At 42.7% G+C, this 15,423-nt stretch overlaps 1 protein-coding gene across 5 annotated transcripts in view; it reads right to left on the bottom strand.

Moving 5' to 3' along the window:
- Positions 1 to 492: 492 nt before the first annotated feature.
- Positions 493 to 15,423, bottom strand: part of RIN2 (Ras and Rab interactor 2) — a 124,397-nt gene continuing 109,466 nt past the window's right edge. For all 5 annotated transcript variants that reach the window (XM_075925778.1, XM_075925779.1, XM_006118558.3 and 2 more), the window contains exons 9-12: positions 11,483 to 11,788; positions 9,303 to 9,434; positions 5,993 to 6,156; positions 493 to 1,849 (exon numbers count right to left, since the gene is read on the bottom strand). In XM_075925778.1, coding sequence (XP_075781893.1) covers positions 1,529 to 1,849; positions 5,993 to 6,156; positions 9,303 to 9,434; positions 11,483 to 11,788 — 923 coding nt within the window. In that variant the 3' untranslated portion in view covers positions 493 to 1,528. The remainder of the gene's footprint in view (positions 1,850 to 5,992; positions 6,157 to 9,302; positions 9,435 to 11,482; positions 11,789 to 15,423) is intronic.

Here is a 15,423-nt window from a genome sequence, read left to right as displayed (position 1 = left end):
AAAAACACAAACATGTACCAAGGGTTTCTAATATGTGGCAAACCAACATGACAAAGGTACAGATCTTATGCATACACAGCCATACAAATGTCCAAAGTCTATATTCTTGTAACCACCTGTCTTCAATTATACTCCTACAAGAATTTAGGGAGCAATCCTAACCCCATTAAAGACAATGGTAAAATTATCATTGACTTCAGTGGGGGGGCCAGAATTTCAGCCACAGTATTCAGTATTTTGAACAGGTTTTAAAGAACATACAAATTTGATTTCATTGTATCTTTCTGTGTTTAAGGCTTTGACTTTCAGGTGTCTTTACAGTTTCTCTCATCTAAAGAAAAATCTCAAATTCATTAAAACCTACAACAATCTTTGTTTCAGTCGAAAACAGATTGATACTAGCAACATCAAACATATGTAAAATGGTTAGTGTTCTCATTCATTTTATTGGTGCTTTTAATGCTTTGCTAACACAACTAGTATCTGGGAGAGTTATCCATCAGCATATCTACAGTACTTTAAACATACAATTGTTCCTTATCAATCTCCTTCACTTTTTTTTTTTTTTTTTTTTTGCAAGGAGCCTGAACCAGCAGACTAACACATTTGATTCCTAAATTAGTTTCTCTACATTCTCTACCTCTTCTCTACATTCATTTATTTCATGTCCCCCTTCCATACTCTTGTATCTGTCTAAAACTGCTGTATATAAACAATAGTCTCGATAATAGCACATCCAGTTCATATAAAAGGCATCTAAGTGACCAGTGTCAACAAACTGCTTACAGAAACACAAAAATCTCAAAACAAAAGCTGCATAAAACCCTCCAGTAACAAGAGAAAAACCATAGACATTTAATGCAATACTCTAAAACCAGCAAGAGATTTATTTTTGTATATTAAATGTTAAAAGTCACATGCATAATTATAGAATACTTTATAGTTAAAAAAATATTTTAAAAACCCACCCTTACAGTTTACCTGCAACTGCTATAAAAATTTCTATGAAATACATAAAAACATGGAGCCTTTCTGTAAAAAAAAAAAAAAAAATAGTTTGAGAGAAAAGGATGCAACCATCCACGTAATTGGAAGTTAACTGATGCCCTGCATCGGACAGTCTTGTCACACTGATGCTGATGAAATTGAGAGTGTACCAGCCAGTCCACCCAAAAGGTATGTCTAGCATATATGTTTATATCAAAACAACATTTGGCTGAAGGATAAGTATGAGAAACTTAATCTCAGCATGCTTACAGGAATGGGCCTGCAGAGGGCAATAGCGTTACATAGTTTAGAAGAATCTGTGTTCCTAGAAACTCAGCGGCACCAGCTGCTCACTTAAGATACCGTGGTAGCATATAACGCACAATTGGCCGTAAGTACTGTATGTATATTTTCTACAGGCAGTGCTAAAAGCTGCTGCTCATGTTCTTACTAGGCATATAGTCTAAGGACTGTTTGCCTCCTAAAAAAGGCAGCCACTCGAGATGTTTCCATCAAGGAACACAAATAACAAGCATCTGTTCTATAAAGTGGAGTTGTCATCATTGTTCTGGAAAATGGCACCATAGGGATCACTGTTAATGCGCTTGTAGACAAAGTGAAAAACCTGGGGTTGTGGACGGCTATGCAGCTCTGCCTTAATCTTCTGAGGGTAGGTATCTTCTGTGAGCTGCTGCCAGGTATCGTCAATAAAAAGAAACAGGCTATAATCTTCGGGGTTGTCCACTTTAAATTTTTCAGCACAGAGTTGACACACGTCTTCTGTGGTGATATAAGGTTTTACTAATAAGGTCTTTCCTGTACAGCCACTGTTAACCTCCTGAAACGCAACTCGAAGGTAGTTCTGTAAAAAGTGAGAAAACAGATAGTAGAAATCAAAAGTCACACACACAAAGCCGCACACCACACCAGAAGTATCACACTACATTTTCAAGCTTCCTGTAAGAAACTTATCATTGGCGGGGTGGAAAAGGGGACGGGACAGTGGCAATGTACAGCTCCAGGTAAAAAACTATAAACAAGCTTTCATAGATTCATTCATAGACTTTAAGGTCAAAAGGGACCATTATGATCATCTAGTCTGACCCCCTGCATAGTGCAGGCCACAGAATCTCACCCACCCCTCTTAGAATAATCCTCTCACCTATATCTCCGATATTGAAGCTTTCAAATACTTTGAAGGTCCCAAGATGCAGAGAGTCCTCCAGCTGTGATCTGCGCCCCATGCTACAGAGGAAGGCGAAAAACCTCCACGGTCTCTGCCAATCTACCCTGGAGGAAAATTCCTTCCCGACCCCAAATATGGCGATCAGCTAAACCCTGAGCATGTGGGCAAGACTCACCAGCCAGACACCCAGAAATTCTCTATAGTAACTCCCATCATCCCTCCATTGACATATTTCCCACTGAAAATGAATGGTCAATTAGTTACCAAGATCATATTCTCTCATCAACCCATCCCCTTATCATAGAATCATAGAACTGGAAGAGATCTCAGAAGGTCATCAAGTCCAGCCCCCTTCTCTAGGCAGGACCAATCCCATCTAAATCAACCCGGCCAGAGCTTTGTCAAGACGAGACATAAACACCTCTAGGGATGGAGACTCCACTACTTCCCTAGGTAACCCATTCCAGTGCTTCACCACCCTCCTAGTGAAATAGTTTTTCCTAATATCCAACCTGGACCTCTCCCACCATTGCTCCTTGTTCTGCCATCTGTCACTACTGTGAACAGCCTTTCTCCATCCTCTTTGGAACCTCCCTTCAGGAAGTTGAAGGCTGCTATCAAATCCCCCTCACTCTTCGCTTCTGCAGACTAAACAGACCCAACTCCCTCAGCCTCTCCTCATAAGTCATAAGCTCCAGCCCCCTAATCATTTTGGTTGCCCTCCGCTGGACCCTCTCCAATGCGTCCGCATCTTTTTTTGTAGTGCGGGGCCCAGAACTGGACACAATACTCCAGATGTGGCCTTACCAACGCCGAACAAAGGGGAATAATGACATCTCTGGATCTGCTGGCAATGCTCCTCTTAATGCAACCTAATATGCCATTAGCCTTCTTGGCTACAAGGGCACACTGTTGACTCATATCCAGCTTCTCATCCACTGTAACCCCCAGGTCCTTTTCTGCAGAACTACTACTTAACTGGTTGGTCCCCAGCTTGTAACTATGCTTGGGATTCTTCCGTCCCAAATGCAGGACTCTACATTTGTCCTTGTTGAACCTCATCAGATTTCTTGCGGCCCAATCCTCCAATTTGTCTAAGTCACTCTGGACCCTATCTCTGCCCTCCAGCGTATCTACCTCTCCCCCTAGCTTAGTATCATCCGCAAACTTGCTTTTAATGCTTTAATTCAACCTTGCTTTTAATGCTTTAGGCTCTAATTCTGCAATCAGACTGACCAGAAAGACTGTCACCCATGCAGGGCCCCACTGACTTTAATGGGATTCCATGTGGTGCCTTGCTGATGAACACGTGATTTAGAAGGATAGGAAGTAATAGGCACCCTCTGGGCACTCTGTCCAAAAATGCTGCTTTTGTGCTAGATTGCAGAAAAGAAGCTTTAGAAAAGAATCAGTATTTACTTAATAAGATGAAAACTGAACTCTCTGCATATATTAAAATAAGTAACATTTTTGCTTTTCCTAAAGAGGCACAGAAAGAGGGTATGTGAAGACAATCTATTGTACAACATTTGTATGTGTCAATATAATTTCAAGGCAGGAATGAGATCCTTCTCGCATGAGGGCAGAGGACTGGACTCGACCTCTCAAGGTCCCTTCCAGTTCTATGAGATAGGTATATCTCCATATATTATTACTCTCTGCCAAGTGATACCCTCTCCCCCAGTGACTACATATACATGATAAATAAAGTACTAGAACATAAGAAGAAATAATATTGCCTTTCCGTTTTCCAATAAGCATTAGAAAAGTAAAATACAGAAACTGAGAAATAACAGCCATATTTTTAACACAAGAAAAAAAATAAGTGCAACAGAGATATTTTATAGAAAAAGCATCTGGGAGTGGAATTGAAGGAAAGGAAAAGTCAGAAAGGAAAAATGGGAAGAGCATAGTATTGTGGAAGAAGAGGAGGTTAGTACTGAGTGAGAACTGCAGCTGGGACTCGTGTTTGTGTGCAACTAAATGAAATGAGTCATTAAAGAATCCAACTTGCATGGGAGTTGTGCATTTATATTTGTAAATGCAAGCTATTGAAAGCTAAGACAACCGTAACATCTGTATAATTTGTAAAAATTCCAATGGAAACAGTTTTTCTTAATAATTAAATATGCCCCTGCAGCGTTTGTAGCCCAAATCTTTCAGCCTTATGATAGCGCATGAGATGAGTATGAACAGGACTGTGGATAATGAAAATAGAGTAATTTTGCTTCTATTTAATCTGAGTAAATGCAAAAAGTAAATAGCATAAATAGGAAAAAGTAAAGCAGTTTTAATTTCTCCAGTTTTTCAACATAAGAATGGCCATACTGGGTCATAAGAATGGCCATATTGGGTCAGACCAAAAGGTCCATCTAGCCCAATATCCTGTCTGCCAACAGTGGCCAATGCCCAGTGCCCCAAAAGGAAGAGTAGAACAAGTAAGGGAGGAGGGGTAGCTCAGAAGTTTGAGCATTAGCCTGCTAAACCCACAGTTGTGAGTTCAATCCCTGAGGGGCCCTTTAGGGATCTGGGGCAAATCTGTCAGGTAACCATGAAAGAGCCCAGTCTGTCTGGTAAAAATATTCAGAAAATACTAATGTGTGGTATTTTCTGTTTTTTCTGGCTTGGGCGTCTGCAGGAACACATGCAGCTCTGCCTGGCTGGGGCAGAGGGAGGATGGAGTGTCCTGGGCAAACCTCGAAATGGCCACATTAAAAGGGAAATACCTACTGCTCTGCTCTTAAAAGGGCAATCTTTTTTAATTTTTGGTCAACAACTTTTCCCCTGGAATACTGTCACTTTTTTTTTTCTTTTTTACACTGGTCCTGAGAATTAAAGGGACCACGACTGTAATTCGGCCCTGGTCAGTTCCTTCCCTCTCCCCCCTTTTTTCCCCTCTTTGCTCAATAAGTTTTGCTGCTATTTTGGGGGGCAGGGGAAAGTGAGGGTTTCTCACAAATCAAAAAGGAGGAATGATGCCGAAAAGTTTGGGAACCACTGGTCTAGACGGTGCTTGGGTATGTCTCAATTTCTGTGAAGGACTCTCAGTTCTACTCTAAAGGAGTGACACAATGCTAACGTTAACATCAGTACGTTTTTAGAGGAAGCCCTACACTTCAAGAGTAGCAAGAAAAGGCAGAAAGACTGCTAAATAGCTAAGGTTCAGAATTCAGCTAATTGTTTAGGCTTCTCAAATATACAGTGATCCAGATCCTCAGCTTCTGTAAATTGGATTGGTTACATTGTCTTCAACAGAGCTACGCTAAACTACATGAGCTGGAGTATGCACCTCTGGTTGGTGTATATCAAGGAAGCAAACAGAGAAGTAAAACCAAATGAAGGTACATCAGGTTAGCACATTTTTGAGCCTTTATACTTGTACAATAAGAGGAGAAAATTAAATTTCTTCAGTAAATGTTTTCTCCAGGCCACTGTAATTCAACTCTATTGTACGATGCAAGAACTGTCAAAGAAACAGAGACATTCTGGGTCAGGTTCTGGAGTGAAAACGAATCTTGTCTCTCTAGTTGGGGATTCTCCAAGTATGAGCTTGCCTGCAGCAGGAATATAGCTTTTGGGTGTAACAGACTCCCTATGCTGCTCCCTTATATGGTGGAGAATGACAGAGGTGGCAATCTAAAGGGTGACTGCCAGCTGCTGGAGGTTAGAGCGACCTCCAAGCTGCTTTAAACTGTGCCATGCCAAGGCAGAGGTGGACAAGAATCGTTTTCCTCATGGCCAAACTAGCTGTTGCACCAAACAGATCATAGCCACAATGAAGAATCTGGCCCTTTATTTCTCACAAACCATATACAGTACCTGAAAATCATCAACTGAAGGAATTGTTCTGTTCGTTGTCCTCCTCTTATGCCACTGCCGAAGAGTATCTCTGGCTTCCGAACTCAGCAGTCGGGCTGCTTGCTCTTCCTGGAAATTCTTGATCAAAGAAAGTGCTCCATATGCGCTTGTCAAGTAATAGCCCCCTGAGGTGCAAGAGAAGAGAGAGATTTTCAAAATATTCAGGAACAAGAAATTAGTCAGCTCTGCTGATATATCAGGGGGAAGACTACAATCAGAATGCCCATACAATTCTTTACTATTTCCAAAGTAGCCATCTTTTGGCTAAAGAAAAAAAACCACAGAGTAGGCTGTTATCCTATATGAAGACGCTTAACAATGTAACCAGACAGCACTTTAACTAACTGCAGACTACGTGGCTGCATGGATAGAAGGATTTGTATTTTGTAAATCTGTTGAAATCCTTCTATCCATCCAGCCACGTAGTCTACAGTAACGTGCTGGGTTCATGTGTTGGCTGATGAGAATTGTTCTGTCCCCGGGACAGCCAAAGCATGGCTTGAGCCGTATGCAGCTCTTTTACAGTTAAAATGTAGCTATAGGAGCTCCACACATCTTCTGCTTCCCCATTCTCACCTACCAGACAGGTGAAGCCTTGACTCTCAAACTTCTGAAGATGCTTGTATTTGGCATGGAGGATCAGTAAAATTTGGCCACCCCCGCTTTGTACCATGAGCTGCGTTTCCCAGTTTTACAAACATTACACGTTATGAAGTGGTATAATGTGTATAGCACTAGATGCAGCAACACTGTGGATAATTATTTAAAATGTACTTTTTTGGAAAAAAAATTCCATAAGCAATGCTCTTTATTTCTGAGCATTTGCACTATGCTGTCTGAAGTTGAATTATTTCCCCCTAATTAATTTGAACACCTCATTTTCAAATAGTGATTTTTTTGCCCATCTGAGTCTTTGCATTGAGGTAAAATTAACAGGTTGGGGTTTTTTAAACAAAAATTTCCACTTCACAGCATCTTATGGCAAATTATTATAATTGGTCTCAAGCAAGGATTGAGAATTCATTTTGCTATACCCAGGAAAGATTCCAGAGAGTCTGTGACAATTTGAAGCTAAGGAGACACAATCCAGTCTGTTGGCCAGGAGTCTGTTCCTAGATTCCTTTAAAAAAAAAAAAAAAAAAAAAAAAAACAATCTCCCATGCCCTCTGTTTCCTTTGGCATCCCCTTCTTTCTGTTCAGCTCTGGTATCCTTTCCTGCTATTTCGTCTTTATTAGGGATCTAAATGAAGCCAGGCCAGAATTACAGCAGAAAATGTCGGCCCCCGAGCAGTACAAGTCCCAGAGTCAAGCCAATGGAAACACAAGTGGAGGACACAGGGCACCCCCCCTTTTTTTTTTAAATAAGTCAGTCAAGATTTTCACTGAGCTGGATCTCTAGCCATTCAGTGCTATTTAAAGATTACCACCACGCTGGTGTCAGTACTTTCAGGATTATAGAATAGTGATAGAGATATGCAGCCGTGTTAGTCTGGTCTAGCTGAAACAAAAGACAGAACTATAAACCATCTTGTTAGTCTTTAAAGTGCTACATAGTTCTGTGTTTTGTTTCAGGATTGTAGTTAGTGTCTTCTTAGCTTTTAGTCTCCAAACAAGCTTTATAGGTAAAGCATGTGACATAACCACTAATCCCACCAGTCAAACTGGACATTTCTTTTGAACTGCATAGTCCCAAATCACTAGACAGTTCTTCCTACACATTATCAGAGCATCTGGTGTTAAAGACAAGAGCCAATGAACTGCAGATTTCTGTTATTAAACTAAAAAAGCCTTCTTGTTAGTTCAGCAGATGTTTCAGCTTTACAAACATGTTACATACTCGCCAGCTTCCGACATCAAATGTTTTCCACCATGCAATTTCTAAATAATGTGCTGGAGGAGCTTGATACTCCAAGGCAGGGAACACACAAGTGTAGCTTGGGAGGAGTTCTGACATAACCCTATCAAACATACCAGCATCCCATGGGATACAGCTGTTTTGTTCTGTCTAATGAGAGTAGGGGTCAAATGTTCTTGACAGCAAGAATACGTAAATTTAGAGTCAAAAGCAAGGGTGGGCAAAAGAGCCTCCGCAGGTTGGATCAGGCCCGCCAAGCGGGGTGAACCAGCCCGCATGGCTCCTGGCAGGGTGGAAGGAGACTTTGCACGTTTCCCTGCCCCCAAACCTTGATTGGCCTGGGAATGAGGAGGAGTGCGCGACGTTTCCTCCGCCCTGCCCCCACCCTGCGAGGAATGTGCAGCACTTAGAAGCACCATGCGCTCCTGGCAGGGCAGGAAGAAGCTTTGCACGCTCCCCTACCTCCAGATCCTGATTGGCCTGGGGGCTGAAGAGGGAACACGCAAAGTCTCCTCCCACCACTAGGAGCATGGGCACCACAGAGGAGCCTCTGGAGGGGCCAAAAGTGCCCCCTCACTCCCAGACTAATCATGGTCTGTGGGTAGGGAAGCAGGGAAATATCCTGGCCCCGCCCTTCCACTTGAGGCCCCGCCCCTTCTGGTACGGCCTGGGCCCACTTAAAAAATTTCTGAAGTGCCGCCCGGCAAAAAATTATTACCCACCCCTGGGTCAAAAGTGACCTTGATCACAGGAATTTAAAACCACCTTCCTAGCTATAGATAGTAATGGGCAGTTTGTAGGAGCGCCTTGTTAAATAACACCATGAAACTAGAGAAGGTGGGTGATTGCCCTGCCTCTGACAGTATTTAGCCTTCTCTGTCATTCCACACATGGATGAATTATTCTTGGGCCTCAAAAAGTACTTCCCCAAAAGCAAATGTTTTGCCTTTGGAATGGGGCAGAGAATACTGGCCAAGTACTTCCCCATGAGGGGACCTCCCAGGCATTTATTCCATCCCCCATTTCAAATGAATGATGCTGCTGCACTATAAATAGACACAGAAATATTTTTCAGGACTTGAAGCATAAACACAACCAGCATGTGCATTTAATAGACGCTTGTTTGCCATGTCCCTCCCAGGCTACTGAAATCCTGGTCACAGAAATGGGAACCCACACAGATTCTCCAGTCCTTCACCTCTACATGCTGCAATCACATGCACCCTGGGACTCAGCCTACATCACATCCTAACATGGACATGGCTTTGGGAACCTCTTGTTAACTGGCTGGCAGCACTCCATTGGCTCTGGGGCTGCTTTTAAATACTTTCTGTTCAAATTATGCTTTCAGAGAAGCCTTCCCCCTCCCCCATGCTTCCACATGGTATTAATCAAAACAACAAACCAACCATTTACCTTCTCCATGTAGTAAAGATGGATCCAAGAGTTCCATCATGTATTCAATTTCAGTATCAAGCTCGAGCATGTCACACTGGGCCACTACATAGGTCAGCACTGGCAAGAAGTCATCTGCTCCATACATCCTCCCTGGAGCAAAAGAAATAGAGATACTCATACAGCGTCCAAGTCCTTTTGCTTCTTCAGCTCGTCAAAGCATACATTTTGAGGCTGTCTTCCTTAAATTGCACAACTACACTGTTTTACAAAACAGTGCAGCAAGGTGGAAATCTCTGGAAATTGGCTACAACCATATACAAATGGTGAGTCTGATCTTGCATTGCTGACACACCCAAACCTGAGTTTCGAGTACACAAAGAACTGAGGAGCAAGGCCTATGTTGCTCCACTGGTGATGGCACACGGCTGACTGACTCACGGAGGCTCAGCTTACCAGACAAGTCTGCGATGATGGATTTCTGCCAGCAGGTTACCAGAAAACAACAATTTTCTCTCTTTTACACACCTTCTTATACATAAGAATAAAATCCTATTGCTAGGAAGATACAACTGGGAAGCTCAAGATTTGAATCAGATATTCCAGCACAGAACACCGCATTTACAGGAGCATTAGACTCCCAAGCTGTGCCATAGTTATTAAGAATAGTAAAAAATAGTAAAAATAGTAAAAATGATTCTTTGTACTTTTGCATTTTTGCTCCATGGATTTCAGTTTCAACCACTGGTGGGTTATGCCCGACACCACTCTTGTCTAGTGTTATGTGCAAGGATATTTGTACTTCTCCAGTGGTCCCATCAGCTCTACAGAACTTACAATTTTAATTAAAAAAAAAATTAAAGGCCCAGAGCACCGGGTCTCACTGAGCTCTAGACGTAGATCTGTCGAAAAATAAACCCTTTTTCGAAACATCCTGTAAACCTTATTTTCATCTCAGCACCACTCACCATGGGAGAAAAATTCAGTGCACACCCAAGTGTGCACCTTATAGGTTACGGGCTTCCGAGTGGGTGGGGCTTATTAACAGCTGAGGGCGTGGCCTGGCAGAGTGCTGTGGCCCAGCAAGCAGGGGTTTGTGGCCCACTACTGGTTTGCGGACGGGTTGTTGGGAACCGCTGTCCTAACACGTGCTTCACTCAGATTTGCTTGCGACACCTGATAAGGTCAACGCCTGAGGTAACATAGGGCTACACCCCTGCATTCTCACTGTCTAGCAGCGTGTTTTGGCTACAAGCCTCCACGTGACTCTGCACAAATATTTTTAAAAATGCCTCTTATCAATGTTACTCCATTTCATTATCTAGCTTTCAAGGTCCTGGTTGTATCTTAGATACTTGTGGCAGAGTAGAAATGGTAATATTATTTTTGATCTAAAACAAAGATTGTGCTCAGAGTAGAACATCCACAAGCACTGATAGCCAGAAGTAGAGTCTTTGTTTGCCACCTTCTAGCAATGAGTATTTTTCAGACTGCTGTCCTGTATCTACTTGGCTAGACTCCACTACTGAAATACAGAATGTGTTTAACTGCACCTACTATGGTTTCCAGAGAGCAATCAGACTGAGGCCATATCTACACATAAAGCACTGCAACGACATAGCTGTACAGATGCAGCTGTGCCACGGCCACGTAGCTGGTGAAAACACTCAATGCTGATGGGAGAGAGTTTTCCTATTTGCATAAAAAACCCACCTCTGCTACTGGCAGAAGCAGTTCTCTCACCAACACATAGTGTCGTGCACATGAGTGCTTATGTCAATAGAACTGACATTGCTCAGGAGAGTGGAATATTCACACCCGTAAACAAGGTAAGCTTTGCGGCTTTAGTGTAGATACAGCCTAAGAACCTCAAATTCAGACTCTGAAGGCAGTTACGGAAAGCCTTGTTCAAAGCCTCAATGTCTACTTCAAATGCAAATAGTTAACCAGAGCTCTTCTTCCAACAGCTATTCCTGCAGTTCATTCACCTGTGCATCTTAGCTGATTTGTTGTCAGATGCAACACAGCACTCTAGAAAGAAACTGAGTGGCAGAGTCTGAGGATCAGAGGCAGATGAGAAGCAAAGTGAAGAAAGGGGGACTCCAGTCAGGGTGGAGGCAAAGGATCTACCCCTCCACCCCCCCCCCCCACACACACGCCCCATTTCACAGCAGAGAGCTTTAACCTAAAGAGAGTATTACCTGAGTTATTCTCCATGACAGTATAAATCAGTTTGCATACTCTCAGCAACAGCATGACTTTCTTTTCAGGTGAATACATTTTCTGCATCGTCATGAACTTGACTTTAATCTTTTCCACATCCACAAAGTCTGGTGTTGGGACAAATACACCCAGTTCCTGAGGATTCCTCTGCCGCACCAGCTGCAGGTTTTCTTTTAACTGTTTCCAAGAGCCATCCACGGTATGGAATTCTTTCAGCATTGCTTCAATGTGACCTTTCAAGGGCTTCAGGATACACTTGTGCATGGCCTTCTCCAGCACAACATCTGAAAGGGAAACACGAGTTCAGCTGATTTCATCATTTAGAGGAGAATCAGTATTTCCTTATCTATTCCCAAAGGAGAAATTAGAGTGGATGCTATTCACTGAACTCTATACATTAATGCAGTTGCATTTCCAGATGTTTGCTAAAAATGAATCAAAAGGCCAAATAGAATCTCTATGTCACAGTAGTCTGGCAAATATGAAAAACAAACCAAAACACAGATTATTCAGCTGTATGGAACATAGTGGCTTGAATTTACAGGCGTCCATGCAAACCTAGCCTCTTGGATTTGATAGACAAGGATCTAGGGACTCAGTTTTCTTTTGAATTTCAGTTTCAAACAAATTTCAAACTCACTACAGGCTGAATCTCTCTAGTCCAGCAACATCCATGATCTGGCATTATTTTAGTTAGCCAGATGTTTACTTATCATGGGTGTAGCCAAGTTTCCCGCAGTCCCATAAAGTTTGTTTACAGCTACCAGTCTTGGTTTTCAGTCTTCTGTGCTGTTATTTAGCTCTCATTTATCCCTAAATGCCCTCTAAGAGCCCAGTAAGCAGAAGTGTGAGTAATGCTACTAGACAACATCGACCTCTTGTGGTTCGGCAAATTATCTGGTTTGGCACCGGTCAGATCCGACAGTAGCGAGAGGTTCAACCTGTACAATGCAGCCAATACCCATTAACTTTTCTCTGATTTAGAGTTGAAATGATCCAGTTTTGCATAGTTTCCATCAGAAATCATCCATAAATCAATCCAATTTACAAAAACTTGGCCCAGTTTTGCCAAAAGGTTTGTGAACTTTGGCCTGGCCATGGAGTTTTACCACTGAAAAGGGGGGCGGGGGGAGAGAAGCTGCTTTTGTCCATTTCAGATTTCATTATGGAAGTTATGCACAATTCTGTCATTAATCCTAACAGTCTCCACCTACCTACAGGGTGCGGATGGTATAGCAGCCACTCAGCTTTTTATTCCTGATCCACTTAGGTTTAACAACAGAGTCTCAGCTCCCCCGCCGCCCCAGTGTGGATCCCCTTCTTTCCAAATCATAAGTATCCTGAACAATCACGCACACAGATCATTTCACCGCTTAGTCAGAACCATGTAGCATTCTTGTGGCAATGACAACCGTAGCTCAAATGGAAAAACAACTTTAAGAGAGTATATGGTCACTCCATGATTGTTATGTGAACTGCAGTAGCTCTCAAAGGCTTCAGTGAGGACCAAGGGTCTATTATGCTGAGCACTAGACAAACACAAACAGAAGTAATCTATTCCATGCAGAGCTTTCAATCTGAGACCTCAATCCTGCAATACAACCCACCAGAGAAGACCCCTGCCAAGTCCCACTAACTGCACTGCAGGAATGGAGCCTAAATTATGAAATGTAACAAAGGAACATAAAGGCCAATAGAAAGGAAGGGAGGGAGAATGAGGGTAACAAATGTAAAGTCATGAAGCTGCAGAAGGGTATGAGCACAACCGGATGGCTGCAAATCATTTAAAAGTTACCACATCTTTCCAGGGTAGTTGTTTTATTTTGTAAGAAAAATCTCTGCCTGTTTAGTATGCTTTTAAGACGTGGCCTATTTTTTTCTTTTTTACTTTGTTTTGTTAAAAGTTCTAGACTACCTATAGGTTTGTTATTTCAAACTAATACTGCCTAGTTCTCTCTCATTTTTACTTATCTTTCATACTTATCTTTTACAGATGTGTCTGTCTTGGAAAAATCCATCCCACTCCCCTAATCTGCTCTGTTCAGGTCTGTCCTACTGCTTCCACTCCACAGGTTTCTCCACAACATGTGCCCCCCTCCCCCCTCCCCATTTCTATGTTTTCCTCCACAGGCCGTTCCAGTCCTATTGGTAGCTTGTGTATGCTCCAGTCCTGCTGGTGGCTCTGATTTCCTCCTCTTAGGTAGGAAGCCCTCCAGGAAATAGGTAAGCTGGCTCCTCCTCTTTTCAGCTGCTTTTATAGGCACCCAAGCTCTTTGCAAGGGAGCCTATAAAAACAGCTGGAAGCAAGAAAGAAGCTGTCCATAGATCAGGTATCACGGATGGTCCATCCAGGTCAAGGCATACAAAAAGGGTATAATTTACCCGTAAGTCAGCTGTGACAAGAGGTGACATTTCAAATGTTTTGTATCATCTACAGCAATTGGGAATGAGCCACATAATCCCTTCCTGACCCCTCCATTAAGATCCACTGCCCACCCAGCCAGAAGAAAAGCAAATGGAATACCACAAAGGAACAAAGATATAAATGGGGGATTCCAGAATAGACTGAGAATCTTTGATCTGATTTGGACTAATGTTCAGTCAAGATCAGGTCTGATGAAAGAGTACTTACATTCATATTAGCTGGGAGAGGGATGTGTTCTCATCCAGAAATACATCCCCTCAACCTCAATGTAAACAAATAGAGATAACCCTATTTCAGTATGCTACATACTATTACTCCTTGCTAAAAATAAACAAAAAAAAATCTGGCATTAATGATGTTATTTGTGTTATTGTCAGTTTACCTTTTTAACGAAAAGGTTTACTGACTGTTTCAATATACAAATCTCTGTACAATTGCTGTGCTTTAAAGTGGAACATTTCTATAGCTAGTGTTTCATCTGTTGGAATTTGTTGAAGTCAGAATCAAAGACTATTTTTAAGTGCTGCCAAACATTATATTTAGAGCCTCAATTCTCCTGTGAATCAAAATTTCATCTGGAGTTCCTTACATAGAAAGCTAGCAGGATCCAACCCTTAATTTAGACCAGGATCTAAACAAATTGTGTCAAAATCACAGTTACTGATATGAAGGCCATTTAAATTTACAGGTACAGTTTAGACTCCCTACATCTTCTGGTTCTAAACGGCAGTGGAAGATCTGTGATAACTGTATATTTAGGAAGCATGCATGTAAGGGAGTTGGGCTAGGATGTAAGGCCAGAACTTTTGCCCATGTCTTACATAGTGATATAAAAAAGGAATCAAAGAGGCGCCCCTGCTATCAGTCGCCCCAGTATACATCTGTTCTGCACTAAAGTTGTTGATGCTTGTAGGAAATGATGCGTGATAAGTCCTTCCATTCCCCGCTCTTACTTCGCGCGCACACACAAAAAATTGAGCAAATGGAAGTCAGCTGCAGGAAAAAATTCCCCTCTAAGTTATTTCGCTATAAGTCCAAGTTTTTTGGAATGTACTTTAGACTTATAGTGAAGACAACCTGTAATCAAATCAACTACAGTAAAACTCCAGTTGTCCAGCATCCAGTGTTCCAGCACTCCTACTAGTCCGGCACCAGCTGGAACCCGGAAGTGCTCCAGGCAGCCGGACAATTGGAGCTGCTCTGTCCCGGGTTTCCCCGAGTCAGCCGCTGGTCAGTTTCAGCAGCGGCTGACTTGGGGACGCCCGAGACAGAGCAGCTGGGGTCCCCCCTCGGCGCTGCGGGACCAACCCAGCAGCACCCCCAGCTGCTCTGCCCCAGACTTCCCCAAGTCAGCCGCTGCTGAACTAACCAGCAGCTGACTCGGGGAAACCTGGGGCAGAGCAGCTTGGGTGCTGCCGGGTCAGTCCTGCAGCGCCACCCCTCTATCCCCCCCACCCCACCCCAGACCGCTCATAGCGCCCCCCCCCCCGATAG

Source organism: Pelodiscus sinensis, chromosome 3 (genome assembly GCF_049634645.1).
Source record: "Pelodiscus sinensis isolate JC-2024 chromosome 3, ASM4963464v1, whole genome shotgun sequence".
Taxonomy (NCBI): domain Eukaryota; kingdom Metazoa; phylum Chordata; order Testudines; family Trionychidae; genus Pelodiscus; species Pelodiscus sinensis.
Note: the sequence above shows the minus strand (reverse complement) of the source record. Positions and strands in the feature narration are given on the sequence as shown.